At 34.0% G+C, this 27,399-nt stretch overlaps 1 protein-coding gene across 4 annotated transcripts in view; it reads left to right on the plus strand.

Annotated features, from left to right (window-relative positions):
- Positions 1-27,399, plus strand: part of ESR1 (estrogen receptor 1) — a 327,238-nt gene that overhangs the window by 122,010 nt on the left and 177,829 nt on the right. For all 4 annotated transcript variants that reach the window (XM_044671713.1, XM_044671712.1, XM_044671714.1 and 1 more), the window contains one exon: positions 21,006-21,341. In XM_044671713.1, coding sequence (XP_044527648.1) covers positions 21,006-21,341 — 336 coding nt within the window. The remainder of the gene's footprint in view (positions 1-21,005; positions 21,342-27,399) is intronic.

Here is a 27,399-nt window from a genome sequence, read left to right on the forward strand (position 1 = left end):
TATATATATATATATATATATATATATATATATATATATATATATATATATATATAATAAAAATTAGAGCTTGATGAAGAAAAAATAAATTATAGACAAAATATTCTAGGAAATTTTGAAGATGAAGAGAAACTTTCACCTGGAAAGGAGAGAATCAAGGAAAATTTCACAAAGATATAATAACTAGTAGCTAAATTTGATTGGAAAATAGATTATGTAAAGGACAATAAAGGACCCTGTTGCCAATTATAGACTACTAAGAAATCAGATTCCCTATCCCCACATCATGTTGGACTATTTGATAGAACTAAAGCAAGTTTTTGTGATACAGCTGAAACAAGACATGCCTATGTAGCCTGGGCAAGTCATTTAACCCCAATTGCTTAACCCTTACCACTCTTCTGCCTTGAAACTGATGCATAGTATCAATTCTAAGACAGAAGGTAAGGGTTTTCAAAAAAAGAATATAGTAGGTGATTTTCCAAAATGAAAGAATGAAAATTACAAGGAATTATTGATGGACCCCCCCCCCCAGATTACCTTATTGGTTTTACATGGAAGCTTGTCTAACTCAAAGAACTAGACAATGAGTAGAGAAGGTGATCTAAGAAGCAGAAAGTGTGTGTGTGTGTGTGTGTGTGTGTGTGTGTGTGTGTGTGTGTGTGTGTTTATAGTTAAGCAAGAGAGCCCTGAGTCCACGGAAGGGGAGCAGGGCAAGTTGTTACTGGCAGAATTCTTAGAGTTGGTGATACTAGACATGCCATAACTGACATTTTGAATGTGTACTGGCATGGTGAAACAATGAAGAGAGCACAGGACTGGGGCTTAGATAATCTGTCTTGGAATCTTAAGGGATCCCTTTCTTGTCTGAAGAACTTTGGTCAAATCACATAACCTCTCTAAATTCTAGTTAGCACCATATAAAAGACTGAGGTAAAACAAAGGGAATCAATAAAAAGTATTTTTAAAAGAAAATGCATGAAAAATCTACCATGAAATTAACTATGGTTTAAATGAACTAATATGTTATTCAAATAGCATCTACATAAATCTAAAAAAGTATATTTTATATTACATATATAGTTGATTTTATTAGTCTGTCTACAAATTATGTTTATTGTATTGAGATAGCTAGGTGGGGTAGTAGATCGAGCTCTGCTCCTGGAATTAGGAAGACCTGAATTCAAATCCAGCCTCAGACACTTTCTAGCTGCCTAGCTTTTACCACTCTTCTATGTTAGAATCAATATTGATTCTAAGGCAGAAGGTAAAAAAAATTAAGAGTCTATATGCCACAGATTATTTAATATCTCAGGTAGGGGACAGGGGAAAGAGGGATGAGAGGATGGAGAGTAGAAGAGAAGAAGGAAGGGAGAATAGAGGAAAGGAGAAAATTTGGAACTCAGTTTCTTTTTCTACTGAACATTACCTTATTATAAAGAAGAAGAATTAAGTAAAACAATAAGACAGAGACATCTTCCTGGCACATAAAAGGTATTTAGTAAATGTTTATTAATTGACTGATGACACATTGAACAATATATACAATATTCTTTCCCACAAGTCTTTTGCTTCCCTGCCATCAGTAGTGAGTGATTTGTTTCTTTGCCTGTACTCTGAGACTGTCATGTTTTTTTCAATTATTTAGAGCTCAACTTCCTTTTATAGATTATTATTAACATTGCTGTTGTCATTGTTCTCTTGGTTCTGCTCATTTCACTTTGTGTTTTTCACTCTGAACATACCAGTTCATATGAGTCTTCTCATGTTTTCCTGAATTCCTCATTAGTCATTTCTTACTAAAACATAATTCAAATATTTCTGTGATCTCCTCAGTTAAATTTCATCCAGTGATGCAGATTATAATCCATGCCTGCCTGCTCAACCTATTGACTTTTACCCATGTCTTCCCATATGTTTGCCACAAGATATCTGATCATTGTATTGGATGTCTTCCTCATTTTCTCTTGAGATTTTGAGGATGTTGGTGGAGAACTTTGGCCATCCATTTGTCATTCTTTACTCTTGACAGTCCATCTTCTTTTCTTAGCATGTTATTCCCTAATGACATCCTTTACTACTATTTTTTGAAGTTCCTAATTCCTGATGTGTTACATGCTTTTAAGACCCACTATAGATTTCTCCATTCTCTCTGTAATATTTATTAGTTCTTCATGTACTGTTGCATTTTTAATCCTATCATCATATGACAACACTAGAAATCTTGGATGGGTCTTGGTTTCTAAGGGAAGCTTTGGGTCATTAAAAGCACATCACAATTTCTTTAAAGAAATCCAGTCTACTTGTTATTCCTGTTGAACTCAGCCCAGCTTGTCCATCTATAGTCTGTCCCAAATCTGCATATTGATAAATTCTATAGGTTTTCTGTACAAATGCTGGTAGATGTTTTTATTCATCTTAGTCTTTCCTATGCAGATCTTTATGCTAAACTCTTTTGAGTGGTTGTAGCCAGTACAGTGTCATTTGCAATGAAAGTCATCTGGAGGTCTTTACCATTTGTAAGGAATCTCTCTTCAATTTGAATGATATGCCAGATCTCCTCCTTTAAAGTGGTGAACACATTTGGGGAACATACATATCTCTAGTTTGTGCCTCATCTGATATTTATGCCTATAGAGTTATTGAACAGGGGAAAGGTATAATTGAATATTGATTGTGAAAGCATGCTTTTTCCCTTTTAGTGCCCTAGTTGAGGATATCCATGACTTTTATATAGATAATTCTCATAAAGATTTTTTGTACATTGGAAAATAAATGTATAGGTGAGTGGTTGTTAAAGTTCTCTTTGTTGAGTTATTTTTATATTAATAGGTCTGATGTTTTTCCCCATACCTTTCATATCTAGTCTTCTGTGAAAAGGAACAAATACCTTGTCTATGAATACCTCAAATCCCTCATACTTGCTTCACCACTAGCACAACTATGATTTTACACTTTCATTCAATCCAGCTGATTTTCCATCTTTCTTTTTGCTTGTGTCATTTCTTCCCCTTAAATGTTCCTGGGTCTAAAATTTTGGGATGGAAATGTGATGACTCCACTGTCTTTGATAGTGAACTTTAATGTAAGAGTTCACAGGATAATAGATGTGGAGCTGGAAGGAACTTAGAGTCCACTTCTCTTATATACAAGGATACCAAGACCTGGAGAAGTTAAATAACTTGCCCACTGTTGCATAGATAGGAAGCTTTGGAGGAAAGATTTGCATACAGGTTTTCCAGAATTCCTCTACTACGTTATGCAGCTTCTGTTTTAATTTTTTATTTCTCTTACTATTTTATTTGGGAGTATGTTCTTATTTAGCCTTAAAATATAGTTTGAAGTTATTTTAAATACTATTTTTGTTCATAATGTTTGATCACTGATCTATTGGAGAATGACTCTTGGTATTTGTAGAGATAGGGATAAATATAAGAACTGGACCTATGCTCTAATTGAATCAGGGGACTCTAAGAGGGAGAAACTCCTTATACCAGTGTAGAATAGTGCCTTTTCTATATCTTCTAGACTTAGAGAGTTTCTGAGAGCTAAGACACTAAGTGACTTACCAGGGCTATGTAACATTGCTATTATAGGTAGTCAGATGGGGGAACTAGAACCTAGATCATCTTGGCTCTGTGGCCAGCCTTTTCTACTGAACTGCATCACGTTGATTCTCTATTTGTTCAAAGGTTTTTACAAATAAATAACAGATGTTGATTTGTTTAATTGAAAAATTAAATTAAATTATCTTTGTTCCTCTTAGGAAAAAATTTATACTATTTATTTACAAATTTGTGCGTGGTTAGGATGTGATAATAGAGTCTGCTCAGATGCTAGCGTAAGACTTGGATTCATTAAAAATTATTTGAATTTCTGATTGAAGATATTGAGTATTTGGTGGAATTTAGTTATGTTTTTTGAGGGATGAATGAATGGCCTTGTGAATAGGTAAAGCAGGTTCTGTTTATATAATATATGTCATTTTAGATGTATAAAAGAGCTTACCAATAATCTATTCCACCTTCTCATCTCATTGAATGATAAAGAACAAGCTAAAAAGGTGTTGACTTCTCCAGCATGGATAGAACTTTAAGTCCTATTGATAGGGAGTAAGTTAAAGTCATGAGGCTAGAGAGTCTGTGCCTGATGTCACAAAGCACCTGGTGATAGAAGGCAGTAGGGAGAGGATGTTGTCTATGCTTTTACTTACCGCCTACATAACAATTCTGCCTAGACTAGCCTCTGTATCTATGGCTTAGTCATCAAAACTTTATAATAAATAAATTGGGAGCCTGAAGACAGGCTATATATGTTAAAGTGTTTGCTCAAAGAATAGGAAAAAAGTGGAAGTTTTTAATTTAGAAGGAGAAAGAAATCATTATTGTCAGTAATAATGTATTATGTATAAAATTTTAAAATCTCATGCTAGATTAACTGGGAACAATTGCATATTATTTGCTTTAGTTTTAGTTTAACAAGTAGTGGGGCGAAGGGACAATATTTATTTTAGCATACTGATGATGATAGTAATGGGATTTGTATTTTCACTTGTTTCGTTTTCCAGATTTAAAGAATCTAAAGTTGCAGCTAACAGCTGATTATCTTTCATTGACCATTTAAATTCCATGTATACATGCAGGAAACAAACTAATAGGACTGAGACAATTAATATTAATGTTTCACTTTTCAAAGCTCATGTATAGGAATTAATACAATAGAATTTAAATGAAATGGTTTTAATGACAATTTTTTTTAAAAAAAGGCATTCATTAAGTACCTATGATATTCAAAGTGCCATACTATAGTTTGTGGAAATATGATGAAGGTGTTAGTATTGGCTTTATGATTTGGGGGAAATTGCTCTGCCCCACCCAGATCTCACTTTCCTTATCTGTAAAATGGAGGGATTTAACCTTTAAGATGTTTTCAAGGCTATTTTATATTTCTAAGATTATTATCCCTGCTTTAATAAAATCACAGTCATCAAAATTCATATAGTTTTGATATAATGCAGCTAAAACTGGAAAGGTTGCTTGGTATTAGATCTGGAAGGTCTTTGAATATTAGATTGAACTTGGACCCCCAGGATGACTAAAGCTAGAATTTGTGAGTCCTATATTTAGAGTCAATATTCTACTATTTCCATGAATATTTTCAATGGCCAAATAATATACTGTGGGCCAAGTACTTCGTAATTCTTAAAAAGTTATATAAAAGTTATTATTAGTATGTACATATTCTCTCCAATTATGCAAGCCATAGTCTACCTATGCTGCCCATTATATGTTCCTCTAGTCCTTGTCCTCCCATTTGTTTGCCATAGGTGGTATATCCTGTGTTATTGGCATCCTTCTCACCTTCTCTTGATATCAAAAGGTTATGAGAGGTTGGCTATCCTGACATATATATAACTAGCTTATAATTTCCAATCATATATTTCCATGATGTCATACTTATACCACTTCTGAATAGTCAACAAATTATACATTTATTAAGCACTTACCATGTTCCAGACACTGATAAATACTGAGGATATGAAGAAAATAATAATTAAAAAATATCTTCAAAGATCTCATATCCTTAATCCTAATGATGTAGACAACATGCAAATAACTTTGTATATATAAGAGTTTTACAGAAAAAATGGAATTTATTTCCTCAATTATAATGTGGTACCTCCAATAATATGTAAGCTCCTTGAGGGCAGAGAATTTTTATTTTGTCTTAGTATCTTCAGTGCCTAGTATGATACCTAGTATGTTTCAGATTTTTAATGAACAGTGAAGGAATTAATGGATGTTGTCTATTCCATTATCCTTTGATCTTTTGCTTCAATTCTTTAGTGACAATAGTATTCTGTGGCTCTGAGTCATACAACATGTTCAAAATATTGGCATTAAAATATAGGTCATTGTTTAGGGAGAAATTACATTATTAAAAAATAAACCTTTGTACTTTCCCCAAATAATCCAACCTGCTCTCCCCTTCTTGTTTGATTGTGAGATTACTCCATCATTTGTACATAGTGTACATCCAAAACACTATACTTGTATAAACTGCTCCATGGATTGTCCATTGATCTGGATTTCATCATCTAGATTGATTGTATTCTACATTTACTTGTTTTTTTCTTCTGTTGATAGTTAGACCAAACTCTTTTGAGTGCTTATGAATCTCAATTAGAAAGTTCTACAATGTTCAGGGTCTTATTGCAATAGGCATAATGTCATTAACTAGCAGGAGTATCTAGGGAAAATTATTTTCTATAGGAAATCCTTCTTTAATGTAGAACCTCCTCCAGATCTCTTCCTGGACAATGGGGGCAAATATTTAGCAAGCATGTGTTTCCCTGTTTTATACTTCACTTAATATTATTGACCAGAGGGTTATCAAAGTTATTTCTGCAAGACTTAAAAAATACAAAATTTCTCTCTAAAATAAGATCCACATTTTAATACCATTATTCTGATGATGTTGCATGGCTTTGAATTATGGAATCATATTGTCACTAAAGAAGTGAAGTAGAGGGTCAACCAAATGGCAACAGAGTAGACCATTGATTTATTCATTTTAAATCTCATATAATTTTTGATACATGCATGGGAATTTTGTTCTACCAAAACTAATGAGTTTTAGAGTCAACAAAGAATAAATATACCAGTTTCTTATAATCTCTATTTTGGTCATTTGTGTGATGGAAAACAATTTGGAAAAGAATCTAAAGGAGACCAAGTAGGGGCTGAAGATGTCTATTGGATGTCATAATTTGTAGGATATTTAGGAATTGATTCTCAAGGCACCCAAAGGAGGAGAAGATGCCAAAGTCATGGGAAAAAATCTTGGACCTTATTATTAACCATAACTACCAAAGGCCACTGAAATAGGCAGAGATGGTACAGTAAATAGAACATTGTTCCTGTGTCAGGGAGACATGGGATTTCATCTGAGAAAACTTTTCTGTTCTTTTCTAAAACCTCCACTAAAGATACTTTTGTCAATGTATATTTTATTTTCATATAATTATATATATAGTAGATGGTAAAAGCATGCATATAAGTACTAAAGTTATGCTTTTTTCCCACTAGGATGGAAACAAGCATTTATTAAGCATCTACTTTGTGCCAGGCATTGTACTAAGCACCATACAAATATTATCTCATTTTTTCTTCTTAAGAACCCTGGTATGGGGGCAGCTGGATAGCTCAGTGGATTGAGAGCCAGGCTTTGAGACGGGAGGACCTAGGTTCAAATCTGGCCTCAGACACTTCCTATCTGTGACCCTGGGCAAGTCACTTAACCCCCATTGCCTACCCTTACCACTCTTCTGCCTTGGAGTCAATACACAGTATTGACTCCAAGACAGAAGGTAAGGGTTTAAAAAAAGAACTCTGGTATATAGTTGCTTATTATTATCCTTATTTTATAGTCAAGGAAACTGAGACAGACAGAGGTTAAATGATTTGTCAGGGTTCACACAGTTAACAAGTGTCTTAGGTGAGATTTAAACTCATGTCTCCCTGATTTTTTCCCATGACTTTGGCATCTTCTCCTCCTTTGGGTGCCTTGAGAATCAATTCCTAAATATCCTACAAATTATGACATCCAATAGACATCTTCAGCCCCTACTTGGTCTCCTTTAGATTCTTTTCCAAATTGTTTTCTTCAGTCCTCTTTCTGCTTCCTGAAGTAGCTTAACCAGAACTATGATGGTGCAGTCCAGATGTGGTAGATCCACTATCCTTGATGTTGAAAAAAGCTTGTTATAAAATCTTTACAGATATTTTCCATCTTTTGTCTATTTGCTATTCTTCTTCCATCTTCGTACTTAAATGACCTTAGGCTGACTTTGCTCTGTTGAGTGCCTCGCCAAAGTTTCCTTAAACTTGTTTATTCTTCCACTGCTTCTCACTATTTTATGAGATATTGCTCATAATCTTCTACTATTCTTCTCTGTAAGATTTTACAAACAAGGTTATATTTTAAACCAGTGTTGCCCTTGGCTGCTTCATCTCTCTACTTGGCAAGGAGATAAAGTGGTTCCTGACTAAGGCGATTTTTTGGGCTCTTTTGGTCTCCTGTGATCCTCATTATGGCAATTATTTTACATTGGTTAAACTTCTATGAAACTTACAGTCCATAATAATGTTCTGTCCTCCATTTGCTTCTGATATTTTGGCATCAATAACTTGTTTAAATAGATAAGGTGGAATTGTTCCATTTATATGACAACCTTTTGTCATTCTTTTTTTTCTAGTTTTGTATTCATTCTAGTCTTTGCTGTAACAAATCAGTGTCAAATTGTTGTCAATATGGTATTCTTATTATACTATGTAGTTAGGTGGACTTGCTTGCTTCACTTCACTTCACATTTCAGAATATTTCAGAAGGAAAAGAAAATAGCTAAATGATCTTTGAATAAAACCATTTAGACAAGCATAATTTAGACTTAACTTTTTATGATAATTTGGAAGTTCTAGGATGCTAATATAAGATATTAATATGTCTTTTTACTTGTTCTTCTTTTAGGGTATAATATACACCTATTTTTGAGGAAGAAGAGCTTTGTAAAATATGAAGTTTGTAAAACATGAACTATTATTATGTTTGTGGATTAGCATAAATATGATCTGGAAATGTAAAGTTCCATTGTTAGTTAATATATCATGAGGACATCGCTATATTTTAGCTAGGGTAGTAATTTGGTTTCCTATATTTTTGCATCTTTACATCACCTAGCAGTTATCATACTCATAAGTGCTCAATAAATATTTATTGAATGACTGAACAATTGTATCCTTTGGATCATGGAAAGCCAATGAAAGATTTTGATTATAGAACTGTGAGTGAAATTTTTGTTTTTGGAAAATTCACTGGGCAAAGGTAATGCAGAAAAAAACTGGAGAAAGGAATGTCAATGAACTAGTTTGAAGGTTACACAAAAACTTCAATATTAATGGGAAAAGAACTAGTAGAAATAGAAAGGAGAAGAATAGTTGAGAAAATACAAAGGAAAATCTGTCAGGACTAGGCATCTTATCTGAATAAGGGCAAGTAGTAAGGAAGAGAGGGCAGAAAGAGAGACAGAGAGAGAGTCATTGCATATATATATATATATATACACATGTACACATATATACATACACACATATAATATATATGACATATATACATATATATATCAATATATATTAAGCAATCTATAATTGAATTGGTATACAGGGCTCCTTGTGAAGCCATTTCTTATATCAATTCAGTTTGGAACCTGCTCTGAACTTAGAATTGTGGAGAGTTATCTGGGATCACTAAGAGTTTAAATGACTTGGCCAGGACATCAAAGACATTATGTATCAGAGATAAGACTTGAACCCAGGTCCTTCTAATTCCAAGACAGTGTCTATCCACTAAATAGCTTTTCTATTAAATATAGCCATCAGAATAGTACTCGTTTTTGTTTAGTCAGTTAGTCTTTGTGACCCCATGACCATATTTTCCATGGGATTTTTTGGCAAATATACTGGAGTGATTTGCTATTTCCTTCTACAATGAATAGTACTTATACCACTGGATGAAAGGGCAAGTAAAAAGAGCAATATTTCCTAAAGCCATTTCTTTCTTGGGTTCATTGGAGTAAAAACTGTATTAATCAACAGTTTACCATGTTAAAAGTCAAAGAAATTGGCACTTCAATATTTTTATTACAACTTTTCTATTTAGTAAATCATATAGTGCCCAAACTGACCAGGAACAATGTTAAAATAGATCCATACCCAATATGTTATTTTTGAGGATGAGATCATAATAACACCATATAAACTTGATAGTTTGCAAAGAGCTCTTATTTGCCAATCTCATTTCATGAAAACAAATTGCACTTATATGACACATTAAAGTTTCTAAAACATTTTCCTGGTAACAACTTTGCCACTTATGTCCTATGAGAAGCAATATAGTGCAATGGAGAGAATGTTGAACTTGGAGTCAGGAAGACAGGAGTTCCATTTTTATCTCAGATATTAATTGCATAACCCTGGGCAAATTACTTAGTCTTGCTGAGCTTTAGCTCTCTCATTTGTAAAATGAGGGGCTTGGAATTGACTTGCAAATTCTTTTCCAGCTCTAAATCTATGTACTGTGATCCTTTGTAATTTGAGTGCCATGATGTCTATCTACAGAAGAGTAAACTGAGGCTAATAAAGGTTTTGTGGTTTGTCCACATTCATGGTACTCATAAATGTCTAGGGGACAATTTAAACCCAAGTTTCCTAATTCCAGATTTGGCATTCTTTCTACTCTCCTATGTCATATTGCTTCTCCTCAAAACAATTCTGTGAGCTAATCATAGTAGGGATTCTTTGTTAGGTCTTTAATTCTACTGCTCTTTCCAAGATGCCATGACAAAGTTGATCCTGTCCCATTTACAGAGGATCATTGACTTAGAACTGGAAGGGATTTAAAAATACTTTTAAGGGGGCATCTAGGTGGCTTAATGGATAGAAATCCAGGCTGGGAGATGGGAAGTCCTGAGTTCAAATGTGTCCTTTGATGTTTCCTAGTTGTGTGACCCTGGGGAAGTACCTAACCTCAATTGCTTATCCCTTACCACTCTTCTGTCTTGGAAAATATTTAATATTTAATATAAATTTAATATAATATATTTAATATAAAATCCAAAATAGAAGGTAAGGGTTTTTTAAAAATAAAAATGAAATACTATTGAGTTCAACTTCCTCCTTTTATAGATGAAGAAACTAATGCAACAAAGGAGTTAAGTGACCTGTCTAGAGTCACACTACTGTGTGAGGCAAGAGTCAAATTGAGATCTTTCAAGTACTATTTACCATTGTAGCTCTGTCACATTTGGACAAGCATCTCTCAAAGCTCTCTTTCTCTGTCAAACAGCAACACCTTTGCCATAAATACAAATGGGGCTGTTTTCAAAGTTCGCATTTAACTTTGGAGTAAATTTTTATTTTTCATCCAGTTGGTTTGGGTGGATATTTGAATAGTTTTAGTTTGGGCAATTTTGTGTTGGAACATCAAATGGATTTTGTTTGGCTGCCAGGTCATCTTCCTTCTTAGAGTTTTCCTGGCTTATTGCCCTCAGGCTAATAACCCTCTCTGTTCACTGCCATTTAAAGGGACTACTAGACTTTGGAGCTTTAGGTCGTATACTGGAAGCTGGTACAGTCAAGGTTTTTTGGAAGGAAATAATACAAATCAATTCAGAGGAAATTCTCTCTTGAATTGACTCAGTTAAGTGAATTTTTAATATTACTTAGCATGCTACATTTCCCCAACATGTTAAATGAATAATAAAAAACTCTTATTTTCTTTCTTTTTTGAATTAAAGTGAGCAATGTGACCTTACTGAGAAACAGAAAGGAAGTTATTGTGTTTTATATATTTGATGACATTTCAAAGCAATCTTTAGGCAGATGTGAAGCTAACTTTAAATATAAGATTTCTCTGAGTATACAATATTAAGCAAAAGAAAAGAACATTTAAAATGCTATATTAAAAAACACTAGAGCCCACATTAAAGTGGAATAATAGATTGAATTCTATCATTAACAAGTATTCACCTAGTTCTTCAGCTTTTGTTGAGATGCTAATGCCACCCTAAGGAATTTTCAAGAAATAATGGAGGGGCAGCTGGGTAGCTCAGTGGACTGAGAGCCAGACCTAGAGATGGGAGGTCCTGGGTTTGGATCCGGCCTCAGACACTTCCCAGCTGTGTGACCCTGGGCAGGTCACTTGACCCCCATTGCCTACCCTTACCACTCTTCCACCTATAAGTCAATACACAGAAGTTAAGGGTTTAAAATAAAAAAAAACTTAAAAAAAAAAGAAAGAATGGAAAATGAGCAGTTAAAGATAATCTAGTATAATTAGAAATATACTTTCAAAATTGCAGGTTTGACACAGAAAGTTACTGAGACAGATCTCTGACTTAATAATCATTATGAACAGTATTTCATTTTAGAGAAATTTATCTTTGGTGATTTACTGTTTTTCCATTCTCTATCTCCCTTTCCTATTCAACATTTCCACTTCACCTCTCATCCACTTGCTCTTTTCCTGACAAATATCTTAAGGGTGACTTTGGCCTTCCAGCAACCTCTACTGGAAGCATCTTTTTCTGGGAAAGTCTCTCACTTCAAACCTCTTTCTCCTTTCTAGGAGAGGTTTATAACCTTGGAGTGCACCAACATAATAATTGCGGAACCCTTTCATAATGTTATTGAAATAATTCGCTTTATTATCCAAATTCATTTGGAGTGGCATCTATTTTAAGTTACAGGGTAACAAATTTATTTCTATTCTATTAAAATTGTATACAATGTTTGCAAATATATTAAGTACTGTATATTATATAGACAATTTTGATTGTCGTATCTAGTTTTCCAGTTATCCAAACTAATTGTTTATCTTTCTCATTTCTGCTACCTGGCATATTGGCCATTTGGCCACTTTATTAAACCAGATTTTTTTTACTATGTGGAAATAGCCCTTAAAATGTCTTGGTGAAGGAGAAGAGAATACATTTTTTTTTAGACCCTTAACTTCGGTGTATTGTTTCATAGGTGGAAGAGTGGTAAGGGTGGGCAATGGGGGTCAAGTGACTTGCCCAGGGTCACACAGCTGGGAAGGGGCTGAGGCCGGGTTTGAACCTAGGACCTCCCGTCTCTAGGCCTGACTCTCACTCCACTGAGCTACCCAGCTGCCCCCAAGAGAATACATTTTTAGAAATTTCAATTGTCCACACCATTCCCATTCTCCACATCCCTGAGTAATGAAGAATTGGTGGCAAGTTAGACATGGTCTGTATTACATTAGGCCCAATTCTGTAATGATAATAATATCTCCCATTTATATACCTTAGAATCTATAAAGTACTTAACTCAAAACAACTCATTAGCTATGAGAAACAAGAGCAGGTCTTTGCCCTTTTTTTGTAGCTAGGCACATAGTAGATGTTTAATAAATACTTATGGATTGATTAATTTACAACATGCTGAGATATAAAGTACGTGTGTTATCATCATCATTTACAAATGAGGAAACAGAGGGTTTCAGTGATTTGCATATGAACCATACAATCAAGAAGTTTCTGAGTTGGGATTTGAATCTATAACTCTTGCCTCCTATACTTTATCCACTAAATTATGTTGCTTCAATAGGCCTTATTATAAACAAGGTAGAACTAAAAATGGAAGTTTAGAATTCCATGTTTTCACATTCATTTTCAATTAGAGTGAGAATAATTTTTGAATTCTTGTGCTATATTGCTGTTTGTGATATGTGGAATATTCTTAGTGGCATATTTATTTACGCTACTCTACGTAATATCATAGATGTTTGTCACATGCACTTAGAATCATAGAATCTTAAAAATGGAAAGAATTCTAAGCATTTTCTAGCACAAATCTTACTTGAAGAATGGATCCATCCCCAGCAGGTATTCATCCAACTTCTCTTTGAATATCTCTAGTGGCAGAGTACTCTAAAACTTGCCTATTCCATTGCAACAACAATAATAGCTCTAACTCTTGGGAAGTTCTCCCATATTTTGAATGCAAAATTTACTACCCTTTAATTTCTTCCATTTCATATTAAATCTATCTTATAGACCCAAGTAGAATATTTCATCCCCTTTTCCACATGACAGCTCATAGAATATCGAGAGTACTAATATATATTTCCTCTGAGTGGGAAGATTTATATAAACCTCATTCCCCAACCTGTCTATAGTTCCTTCATCTCTTTTCCATATGATACAATTTCAAATTCCCTTAGAACTTATAGATTTTTCTCATGATATCCTTTATGTTACTTCTTGTTCATAATGCATATGGCATCATCAGACACATGTTGCAGCCTATTTATACTCGTCGTTCATCAATATAACCCTTTGTGCCTCTCTGTAGTTTTGGTCTCAGTTTATAGACCATCTGAAGTATATCTATGGACTGACTATCCAATTGTATATATATTTTTTCAAAACATTTATTAATATTCATTTTTAACATGGTTACATGATTCATGCTCCTCCTTTCCGCTTCGCCCCCTGCACTCCCCCCACTCATGGCCGATGCACATTTCCACTAGTTTTGTCATGTGTCCTTGATCAAGATCAGTTTCCAAATTGTTGGTGGTTGCATTGGTGTGGTAGTTTTGAGTCCACACCCTCAATCATGTCCACCCCGACCCATGCGTTCAAGCAATTGTTTTTCTTATATGTTTCCTCTCCTGCAGTCCTTCCTCTGAATGTGGGTAGCATCTTTACCATAAATCCCTCAGAATTGTCCTGGGTCACTGTATTGCTGCTGGTACAGAGGTCCATTACATTCAATTTTACCATAGTATATCAGTCTCTGTGTATAAAGTTCTGGCTCTGCTCCTTTCGCTCTGCATCTGTTCCCAGAGGTCTCTCCAGTTCGCCTGGAACTCCTCCAGTTTATTATTCCTTTTAACACAATAGTATTCCACCACCCGCATATACCACAGTTTGTTCAGCCATTCCCCAATTGAAGGACATTCCCTCCTTTTCCAATTTGTTGCCACCACAAAAAGCGCAGCTATAAATATTTTCGTACAAGTCTATTTATCTATGATCTCTTTGGGGTACAAACCCAGCAATGGTATGGCTGGATCAAAGGGCAGGCATTCTTTTATAGCCCTTTGAGCATGATTCCAAATTGCCAGCCAGAATGGCTGGATCAGTTCACAGCTCCACCAGCAATGCATTAATGTCCCAATTTTTCCACATCCCCTCCAACATTCATTACTCTCCCCTTCTTTCATTTTAGCCAATCTGCTAGGTGTGAGGTGATACCTCAGAGTTGTTTTGATTTGCATTTCTCTTGTATATATTTTTTCATTTTTTACCTTTCTGTTTTTTCCTCTACGAATTGTTAGGCCAATTTATTTGGAGGAATTATGTATGTCATTGGGAAAAATCTGTAAAATTTCTGGATACACTAAGCATTGTGCCATCTAAAAACTAGAGCATTCTAGAGAATCTCATTATTTATAGTGAATCTCCATTCCATTGAGACATTATCCAGGAGAAGAATAAATTCATTTGGCAAACATAAATCTTGGTTTGGTGTTGAAGATGAATTATTGTCAGAGTTATCTCTATAGTTGTGTTATTCATGATATTCTTGTCTATTGTCTCCAACCATTCCTACACTCTCCCCACTGAGACAGGAAGGTTGCAAAATTGATAGAGTTTCTGGAATCAGAAAGGCTTGAGTTCAAATCCAGCTTCAGATATTTATTTACTCTCTGATCTTGGGCAAATGCTTTAGCCCCTGCCTGTTTCAGTTTCCTCAGCTACAAAATAGGGATAATGATAGCACCTGTATTCCTGGGTTGTTGTGAGGATCAAATGAAATAATTTTTGTAAAATGCTTAGCATAATGCCTGGCAAATAGTAGGTGTTTAATAAATGTTTATTTCCTCCCTTCCACAGGAAATTTGAACTCCGATCTAGGAAGTTGCCTAGATTCTGATAAATTATTTTTTTTACTTTATCTTGCCTACAACCAAGTTTGTTTCTGCATTTCCTGGTATAATCCTTTGCACCTTTTATGCTTCCCTTTGTTGTCTTCTCCCACTAGAATGTAAGCTCACTGGGAATAGGGAATGTTTTGCTTGCTATTATTTGTATCCAAGAGGTTAGAATAATGCCCATTACATAATAAGAGCTTAATAAATATTCCATCTATCCATATATATATTTGTCTGGTTATCTATCTATCTATCTATCTATCTATCTATCTATCTATCTATCTATCTATCTATCTATCTATCTATCAAGAGAGCCTTTAAGGTTTCTTTTTGTTCTACCAATTTAAATAATATTTTTAGTTAAGAAAAAAATAAATGTAGTATCCCTCCCCCTGTGTCTTTCAGTCAATTCTGTTACTTTAGAATTATGATCTGCCTTAGAAAATCATTTGCAAAAGCCAGACTTCCCTCCTCATATTTTACAAAGAAAACCTTCAATCTCTAAATTTATTTATAGGTAGAAATGTCCCATATTTATGTAGGCAGATAGATACCTACATATCTATATATAATATATGCATATAATATATAAGCATGTATATATAAGCATAGATGATCCTCCCAAACTTAAAGATATAGAAAATTATGGATGTGAAGTAAAATTTCATATAAAAGTAATTAAGTAGCTCAATGGACAGAACTCTGGGTCTGGAGTCAGTAAGACATTATTTAGATATAGCTTCAGACACTTACTAATGGTGTGGCCTTGGGCAAGTCACTTAATATCTGTTTGCCTTAATACATTGGAGAAGGAAATGGTAAACCACTTCAGTATCTTTGCCAAGAAAACTCCATTGACAGTATTGGTGTGCTATGGTCCACAGGGTCATGAAGAGTTGGACACAAATGAACAACTGATTCATTTCCTTTCAATTATCTCTCTAGAGTAAAATCAAACAAGCTTCTTTCCTATACTGGACTATTTTAGTATCCCTGAAGGAGCTTGTGATACAATCTTTCAATGCTTTCAAGACTGAGTTGCTTTCAGCACAAATCTCTTTAGTGTATATTTGATCTGGTCTATCCACTCTTCCCAAATTCTTTTTAATAACATGTCACATTTCTTTGGGATATTTTCCAATGGCAATGATGTGTTTAAGGCCAAATGTGGTAGTCCCTGTTCACTGATGATCAAAATATAGCATTATAAGAGCTATTAATAAGTCTGTGTTCTGGAGAGTTTTCATTATATTGATGTCACCTAAGAAGCAATGTGATAGAATAGATAAAGCTGACCTTGGAGAGAGTAAGACCTGGGTTCAAGTTCCACTTTTGATAAGTAACTGTTTGAAACTAGGCTTAATCTCTCGGTGTTCTAGGGAACTCTGTAAGACCGTTATTTCAGAACTGTTCTTTATCTGCATTGGTAGAGGGAATTTTCTCATCAGGAATTCTTAAACCAATAATTCATAGGTTCAGAAGCAAAAATTACTCTCTTGGATTTTGGTTTTTTGGTTGAAGTTGTCGAGATCTTTTAAAATTCTAATTCATCTAATTCAGTGACCATTCCTTACAGTTGCATTTAATTTTGATAAGTATTTCATCTATGTCTCCAGTCATGCTAATGGTTAATTTTTTAAATAGAAGCCAGTCCAATAATTCTTTGAATTTATCTATCCATGTGATCAATATTTTGTACAAATACCATTTTAAGGATTAAGTTGTCAAAATCCTTTTTTCACGTTTTAGAATTTTTCAATTGAAATATATCATTTTCCTTTCAGAATATATCCTTGCCCCTCCTTATTTAGTGAATCATTTATTCCTTAATAACAAAGAGTAAAAAAGAAATAAAAAATTACAAACTAACCAATGCATCTGCAAAATCTGACAGTATATTAATATTCTATACTCATACTCCTGAAATTCTTTTAGGAAAAAAAGATACATCTTTTCTCACCTTTTTTCTGATGCTAACTGTGGTCATTATAATTATGTAGTTTTCAATTTCCTCATCTTCATCTACTTCATCATCATCATCATCATCTTTTTCTTTGCCATTGAATTACTGTACCCATTGTGTATATTGTGTTCTTGATTGTTTCAATTATATCACTTGTGTCAATTATTGTTTTTACATAGTTCAATAAATTATTTATATTTGCTCTCTCTTGCAATACACTAACAAACTATTGCATCAACATACCACGGTTGGTATAGTCTTTCAGTTGCTGGGCATCAACTTTATTTCTAATACTTTAATATTTCCAAAAAGTACTTCTATAAGTATTTTGGGGGCATATGAGACGTTTCTGTTCTTGACATATTTGAGGTATATGCTTAGCAGGGGTACCTCTGGGTCAAAGAGTACAGACATTTTGGCTGCTTTTCAAAACAACACAGGATAAACTTGATTTCCAGAATGTTTTAAAAAACCAAGTCACAGTTCCACTAATTATGCCTTTCCACAATTCCAAGGGACTATTTCTGTCTTTTGTTATTTTTGCCAATTTGCTGTGTATGAGGTGAAAGTTCAGAATTGTTCTGATTTACAGTTTTTCATAACGATGATTTAGAGGTTTGCTTATTTTCCTTCTCAACTAAATTTCAACTTATTTAGAAAGTTTAAGACGTAGAAATATACTTAGTTTTACTATTGACTGTTTCTGCCCCTCACTTGTTTAGCTGGTAGGCAATTTTATAAGTATTAGACAGCCTGCTTCTCTACAACTAAATTCAATTCATTTTGTTTTAGAGTTTACCAAGCAAGTCATACTTTCATGAGACTGTAAGGGAGTGTGAGACTCAATTCCACTATGGTAAAGACAGTAAATGGAATGTTTTATGCAAAGAATTGCAAAAATGTCATTTTGGTCAGAAGAAAGTATGCTCAGGATCACAGAGCTAGTAAGTGTCTGAGGCCAGATTTGAACTCAAAGATGAGTCTCTTTGACTTCAAGCCTGGTACTCTACCCACTATGCCACCTAACTGTCTTCATTAACTAGAGATTTGACTAATTATAATACGCTATAAATTTAGAACCATAATCATCATCATATCAAATAAGAATGATAATAAAAGCAGCAGTAGTAGTATAATAATAGCTAACATTTATATAGTGTTTTAAGGTTTGCCAAGTGAAGTCATGTATCATCTCATTTGATTCTCACAACTTTGGGGAGTGTTTGGTGCCATTATTATCCTCATTTTATAAATGTGGAAACTGGGAATGATAAAAGTTAAATGACTTTCCCAAAGTCATGGTACCTGAGGCAGGATTTTAGCCCAAGTCTTTCTGCCTCCACGTTCAGAAGTGACTTGCCCAAGATCACACGGGTAGTATCCACACGGTTATGTCCTCAAACTATAGAGTTAGTGATCTTTTCAGCATATCATGCACAGAGAGTTGCAATGGAATATTATATACATTGCTAGATGAGGATCAAGGAAGATATAGGTTCAAATCTTACCTATGACAATGACAATGGGTAAGTTCCTTAACTCTTTTGTGCCTCAGTTTCTTCCTTTGTAAAATATAGATGATTATACTTGTAGTGTCTACCTCGACAGGGTTGTGAAGCTTAAATGATAGTTTATTTATACATTATAATGTACACATTACATATTGTGTACATATAAATTTGTAAACTCGTTTTTAAATTTTTATTAAACCCTCACCTTCCATCTTAAAATCAATATTGTGTAGTGGTTCTAAGGCTAAGTGGTAAGGGCTAGGCAATGGGGGTTAAGTGACTTGCCCAGGGTCACACAGCTAGGAAGTGTCTGAGGTCAGATTTGAACCTAGGACCTTCCATCTCTAAGCCTGGCTCTTAATCTACTGAGCCATCCAGCTGCCCCCAAATTTGTAAACCTGTAAGCACTATAGAAGTGACAATTGTGATTATAAAAGACATGAAAGGGTATAGGTAACACAATGGATAGAGCACCAGGCTTTGGAGTCAGGAAGAACTGAGTTCAAATCTGCCCTCACATGCTTCTTAGCTGTGTGGCCATTGGCAAGCTGTTTACCCACAATTACCTAGTCCTTGCCACTCTTCTGTCTTAGAATTGATACTAAGACAGAAGGTAAGGGTCTAAAAAAAGGAACAAAAAGAAAAGAAAAAAATGAGAGCCCTAGATTGTTTAAAAGATAGCATGGTAGGCCTGGAATTAGGAAGACGATAATTTTAATTCTGGGCAAGTCATTTAACTTCTCTCTGCCTTAGATTTCAAATTTGCAAAATTTGAAATAAGTGAATTTTGATGAAATATTGTTGAAATACTGATGAAACAAGTAAAATAAGTGAAAAGAAATGCAAATAGGGACAACTAATATCCTCAAAGGAAAATATTTTTCAAAGCCCCTGACATTTTAAGGAAAGGTTCTCACTACTTCCATACCATTTTTTTCTGGCTTTAATTGGCCTAGAAAAGTCTTTTAAAATTTGGTATTTGTGCTCATACCATCTTTGTTTCTAATTTAAGATGACTTAAAAATCTTAGTGCAATTTTAAAATTTAATAGTTTAAAGGTTATTGAGACTCCTGATAGATACCTATCTTCTTCCCTAATGAGAGAGACGTATTTTTTTTACCAAAGAATAAGAAAAAAAGCAAGAATTCATCAACATCAACAATTAGAGAGTTCAATAAAGACATATTCTAAAGAATAATTTCTTATGTCTTCTCTTGAATGAAAAAAAGATTATAATAACTTCTCTTTTCTAATGTGAACATTGTTTAACACCAGACTTTAATATAACTTGCAATTTGGCTAGATGTGGTAAAGTCAAAGACTTTTTTGTGGCCATGATAATTTTCATCTTCCATTGGTTCCTATGTAATTGCAAGCTTCCTTTTAGTCTCATAGTGCTGCCTATTGTGGACTAAGGTATCACTGAAAAAATGGAAGAGATGGACTATGTCCCCATAATTTAGTTACAGGAACCGTGACTGGGTATAGGTTTGGCAAAATAAATAAGCTGCTTGGAAACTTTTATCATAGGAAAAAAGAAGTACACTTGTGAAAAACAAGATCTTGGAAGTATCCTTGAACCTGAGTGACAGCTATTCTTTCAGCCAAGGAGAAAATATCATGAATGATGATACTTCAGTATTGTGGTAATAAAAGATTTAGCTGCACCTTCTGTGTTCCATAGGACAGAGTTAGTAGTTACTTTGGGCAATTCATTATACCTTTGTCACTTCTACAAAATGGTTTTCTTTGAAAGTATGGTGGATTCATGAGTATTTTATCCAAAGACAAGGCAATCTCTTTTTTAAAAATATGCTTAGTATAGAGGTGGCATTTTAAAATTTAGTTATTTCCTGGGAATAATTGATAATAAATCCATATAACATTTAACATTTTCTTTCTAGTGTCCATTACAGAAAAAAATTAAAACAAATGGACATATAATGATAATTTCAGTTTAGAAGTGTAAGTTAAAGCATAGGAAATAAACTAGTTTGTTTTTACCTCCCAGGAATCCGGAAGGATCGCCGAGGGGGGCGTATGTTGAAACATAAACGCCAAAGAGATGATCAGGATGGAAGAAATGAAGCAGGTCCCTCGACTGACATGAGAGCTTCTACCCTTTGGCCAAGTCCTCTCTTGATTAAACATACCAAGAAGAACAGCCCAGCCTTGTCCCTGACAGCTGAACAAATGGTTAGCGCCTTGCTGGAAGCTGAGCCACCAATACTTTATTCTGAATATGATCCAAATAGACCTTTCAGTGAAGCTTCAATGATGACTTTATTGACCAACCTTGCAGACAGGGAGCTTGTTCATATGATCAACTGGGCGAAGAGGGTGCCAGGTAAGGATGTCAAGTCTGAGCCTTTGTTGTAACATCACAATATTTTTTGCATATAGCTGGAGATTTGATGGGAGAATCTGTGAAAATAATAACTTTTTTTCATTTCCAGATGACTTCCAAAATAATTTATATTGGCAGATAGATGTTTCTCCTAATGTGCCAGAATTTCCTTGAACATTAGGCACAGATTTTAAAGTGATGTTGAGAAAATAAAATTCTTCTAATAAATTCACTGGAAATAATAGGGGAGGATGCTGCCAAGAATTTAAAAAAATCAATGAACTATGAAAATCTTCATGTTCAATATTATTATTAAAGCAATTCTATTATTATCAAATCCTACTGCCTTTTAAAAAGCTTCACATGTTGCCATTGTCAGTGTACAAATAAGATCCTAATAGAGGATTATGTCAACACTTTTTTTTACTGATGTTTAATTTTTGCCCAATATTGCCTAAGCTTGTGGCAAATAGTAGTATGCATGACAAGTATAAGAAGGATCCTTGCCCTCAAAGAATTTTCAGATAGATTTTCAGAAAATAGAATTGAAGGATAAATTGTACTCTTTGGCCATATCACTGGTCCATTTCTGTCAAAATTGTTGTGCTGACCCTGAGAAGCAAGTTATTGTAAGTCTTTGTACTATACCCTTTCCTAAATTTGCATTCATACATTCCATACATAAATGTCCATTCATGATATAGTACAAGTCAAGACAAAAAGAAGTGAAACTGTTGTTATCTGAGGTTACACAGTAAATCACTGGTGGAGTTGTATAGATATGCTAATTTTATTTTTTTATTAGATAAGAAGTTACTCTCTAAGTAAAATGAATTTTTATGTAGTACAAACGTGTAAGTCCATATAGTTCTATACTTGAAGTACAGTAACAATTTTCTGCTAAATATAGTTGTACTATGTTTAAAAAATATCATATATATTATCCATATGTTCATAGTAAAATCAATTGTCCTCTGAATATGAAATCAATGTGGCCATGACCCACATTCAAAATAGCATATACTTAATGGCTTATTTTATTATTATTGTTTTTAGTATTGGTTTTTATTGATTTAACTACACATTTTCCATTAATTCTTCTTCTCGCTTCCATGTCACTTTCAAATTGGTATCAATAAATGACCAACAGAATCATTTATTTATAAGAAGACTAGGGTTAAGTGTAGTCTGTAGCTATGGAACAGAAAGAGTCTGGCCCATTTTGGAATCAAATTCTTGAATTTGTGCTGATTAGCATCATGTCCTAATTAGTTGAGCTAGTAAATACGGTTTATATAAGGAAGATACAATTAGCAAATTCCTTAATGATATCTTATCTAATTTTTAGTGTTAATGCTGTTTGTTTTGATTCTATGTCCTTGTTAGCCTTGTCTATCATCGAATAATAATGCATTTGAAATTCAACAAATGTGTTTGAATTTCATATATATTATCTGGCTGGAACCAAGCTTTCCTCAATTTTCATATTGACAGGGAATACGGTCTTAGGCTAAGATATGGTAGTTCTTCACCATAGTTCTATAACTAAAGTGCCATTTCATGAATTGGCTAATTGTTCTTCCTTGCAATAGACATTAAGACTTTGGAAACATATATTCAGCTTAATCACCTCCTCTCTCCACTATATCCCATCAGTTGTAATGTCCTGTTATTTCTACCTTTGTAACATTTCTCATATATGGCTCTTTTTCTTCTCTGATGCTGTCACCACTCCCTGCTACAGGCTGTTGTCATGTCCTGCCTAGACTATTGCAATAGCCTGCTGGTTTGTCTTCCTTCTTCAAGTTTCTCCCCACTCTAATCAATCTTCTACTCCACTGTCAAATTGATCTTTCTAAAACAAAGGTCTGACAATATCACACCTTTATTAAATAAATACCTGTGGCTCCCTTTTACCTCAAGGATCAAATATAATTTCCTCTGTTTGGCTTTTAAAGCCTTTCATAACTTGGCCCCTTCCTACCTTCCCAATCTTATTACATTTTACTCCTCACCACATCCTTGTTCCTTGAGCACAAAATTCCATCTCCTGACTCAGTATTTTCACTGGCTGTCCCACCTTGCTGGAATTCTTTCTCTCCTCCTCTTAGCCTCTTGGTTTTCCTTAAGTTTTAGCAAAAATCTTACCTTCTACAAAAAGTCTTTCCCAATCTTCCTTAATCTTAGTACCTTTCCTCTTACACTATCTCCAGTTTATCCTGGATATATTTTGTTTGTAACCCTGTGTGTTGTGCATATTGGACTATGAGTTCCTTGAGATTAGGGACTGAGTTTTTCTTCATTTTTTTCTTTCTTTTTCTTTCTTTGTATCCTCATTGCTTAGTGCAGTGTTTGGCATACTATAGGCATCTAAAAAATATTAATTAACTGATATAATCTAATGGATTTTAGAGCATTTGTAAATAGAAAGTACTACTTCAGTAACACTGTGATCTTTAGTCTTTTAAATGATAGAATTCAGAATTATGTAATAAAATGATAGCTCTTGAAATGATCTTGAGAAGTCACCACCAACTAATCCAAACCTCACTTCTTGTTGTAGGTCCATTTAAACCTTTCCATAAATAATATGCTTGTGTAATACCCTTGAAATTATTACAGTCCCACTTGAGAACATTAGGCAAAGAGATTGGTCTTCACATGTTTAATCCAGCTGAGGACAGAGTGAAATTTCAGATCTTTTTGATTTCTAGTTCTACATGCTACACATATTGCTTTTTCTTTTGTTTTTAAAAATATTTTCAATAATTTATGTTGTATAGAAAGAAGGTAGAGGAAAAAGAACACAAGGTTGGTTGCTCTCTATGGTATGCATAATGTTGTTCCTTCAAGTGATCTTCTGTGCCTATAGTCAATTTTAAAGACATGATGGGTTGCAACTTTAGTGGTACCTTTAAAAGATAGCTGCCATATCTCTGTAAAGGGAACTTGGATTTTCGAGGTCTTGACCTCTAGGATTAGGCCACTTGAAAGTGGATGTTTGGTGTCTCCATATCTTATGTGCCATGAATCTAGCAGACTAAAGTAATCTGAAGTAGTATTATGGTAGCCTTTGCTTCCCTTTGCATCTGACATTTTTCTTCTCAATTTGAGAGGTATAAATTGCTATTAGTATTATTAAATACTTTTTTCCTCCATCTATGAACCTGAATGACTCCTGGCTCTTAAGATATTGCCTTTTGATCCATTAGCATAGTTTCCCTTTTCTAAAGTATTCTGGACTAATTTAAGGAATTGAATACATTGTTTTCTCATGTCTTTTTCAATGTATAGGCATCGTTATTTATTTTCTAATGGAAAAAGGCAAATTTGAAGAGCATTTAAAAGAGTTGGTAGAAAGCTCATCTCTTGCTGATAAACATAGATGAGTCATATGTAGACATCTCAATCTAGAAATGGAGAATGTGTTAATTGGAGCTGAAAAATGTTCTATCCTCTCTTATCTGTCTTACCTATGACTAAACAAATTTATACTAATAGTATATCTAAGGTCATTGGTTTGTGACTTGATTCATTTTTTTCAAAGACCCAACAATTCTTTTAACCTGAGACCAAAATGAATTGTGCAATCTGAATTTTAAACAAATCCAAATGAAATGTATTTTTATGAGATTTTATGCCCAAAGGAGTTAAAAATCAGAAGTATACTTTAACCATGCAGAAAACAAAAATATCAATGGACTTAAAAAGGCAAAGCAATAAAGTTTTCTGAGGCAGGAAAAAAGATTTAAATTTGGCTTACAAGTTTTCAAGAAGAACTTACAAAAGCAAAATTCTGAAAACATCTTTCTGCTTGAATGCTATGTATATCCACTTAAAGCCAAAGCTTTATCTTAAATGGAAAATACCAATGTATCAAAAATATGATCCTCTGTGCTAATAAGTGAGATCATTAGCCCAAATAATTCTCAACATGATAAATAATATTTACTCCAACCTATAAATAAAGTAAACTTGGTCAATCAACTTCTTGGAATATAGTGAGACAAACAGAGGAATCTCTGAATTGTACGAATGGCAGTGAAATCATACAGGAAACATAGATTATTTTAAATGTGTAATTCTGACCTTGGGCTTGATCATATTACTCCTCTGATCAATAAATTTCCATATTACATCTAGAATCAAATTCACCCTCCCATCCTTTGTATTTAAAAACTTTCATAATCTCCATATTATTACATATTATTCCTCTTTATACTTCTATTGGTCCAGTCAGGTTAGCTTTCTTGCTATCTCACACTTAAGTTTTTGCCTCCTATCTTCATGACTTTGCTCAAGCTGCTTCTGATGCCTGGAATATGCTAACTTCCCACCTCTACCTCTTAGATTTCCTAGTTCCTTCCAAACTCAGACCAAATGGCACTTCTTTCAAGAGACCTTTCTTGCCCCAAACCCCTTTCTCTGAATTCCTCTCCATCCAATATTATTTGACATTTATTTTATACATCTATATGGGACCATGATATCCATATTGACTTGCCATAGAATCTCTTTGAAGGAGAATCAAGAAGCTCTTTGAAAACAGAGACCTTCATTTTTGTCTTTAAAACCCTAGTGTTTAACACAATATTTGATATGGGACAGATGTTTCACAAAATGTTTAGTTGATTGATGATTGCGTGGATGGAGAAAATAAATTGTGTGGATATTTCTGAACATTTCATTCTGTTAAAATCAAAAGATTTGAAACATTTTTACTAGCCTTGCTGTTACTTTAGTCGCTTGAATGTTTAAGAAAGGCAATTTGGACCTTAATAAGGCATTCTAACGAATCTGGACTAAATTATGGACTTAATTCCTTTGTATCTTAAGTAATGTTTCTAAGTTTTACATTTCAAGGGACATGAAAAAAGGCAATTTGGAGGATTTTTTTAATCTAAAGGAGTTTGGAGGTCATCTAGTACAAGCTTAGCTAATAATTCACTTCTAGATATTTTTTTCTGAAAATAATACATTGGTACATTGGGCTACTTGCTTTGAAGTTTATAGATCATTCACAATGTGTAGAACTTTAACAATTTCGTGAACCTAGAAGATAAATATTTTGTAAAAGATTCTTTTAAGTTACAGAAGGATTTTCTTTAGACTGTTTTCTCTAGTTGACCTTCCAAACTTGACTGTTTTTAAGAACACTTTGTGAGGTAGTAGTACCCATCATTTCACGGGTCTTCTTCCTGGCCTTGAAATCAGAAATGAAAAGTGAAATATTTATTTGAAAGGTTTTCTTTCCTTTACATTTTAGATTCCTTGACAAGTTATGAAGTATATAGAATGACTATTTCTGCATAGCCATGCGTAGTGTTGCTTATTGACACAAATTTTGGCTAATTATAAAAATTAAATTAAGGCTCATAAACATGATACAAATCATAAATGATAGATATTATATGAGATGCCATTGGAGTACATCATTACTCACAAAATGCATGTTAGCTTTAATATGACTAAAGAACTATTAAGTCTTAGAAGTCTTCCTTTTCCTCTTCCTCCTACTTTCTTGCTGCAAGCTACCTCTAATACTTGGCCATTGGCCCTGAGCCATTCCTCTTCTTAACCAGAGCTCCTGAACTTGTTTTATACATACTTATAATATGTGCTTGTATATGAATATGTATTTTATTTGTATGCATAGATAAAGACAGGTTCAGAGACAGAGTGAGTGAGAGAGAGAGAGACAGAGAGAGAGAGACAGAGAGAGAGAGAGAGAGAGAGAGAGAGAGAGAGAGAGAGAGAGAGAGAGAGATTGCATTTTGTATAATTGGTTTCCTTTTTAATCCTGTGTGTTTAAAATATTATTCTAAGAAGAGATCCATGGGCTTAGCTTAACTTCTCAAGAAAGTAAGTACTCTTTTAAAGAGTTAATACAGTCTCAGTGTAGAAATTATTACTCCTATATTACTGTTTTTCCATTTCCCTACCTCTCCCCTTATTTATTTCTTCAGGAGTAAATACTTAACTAAGTTTCAGCCTTTCATGTTTGAATTAGAGATGCACATCACTGCTTGACTATTCCAATATTACTTTTAGTTCAAAA

The sequence above is a fragment of the Gracilinanus agilis genome, chromosome 4 (genome assembly GCF_016433145.1).
Source record: "Gracilinanus agilis isolate LMUSP501 chromosome 4, AgileGrace, whole genome shotgun sequence".
NCBI classification, from domain to species: Eukaryota; Metazoa; Chordata; class Mammalia; order Didelphimorphia; family Didelphidae; genus Gracilinanus; species Gracilinanus agilis.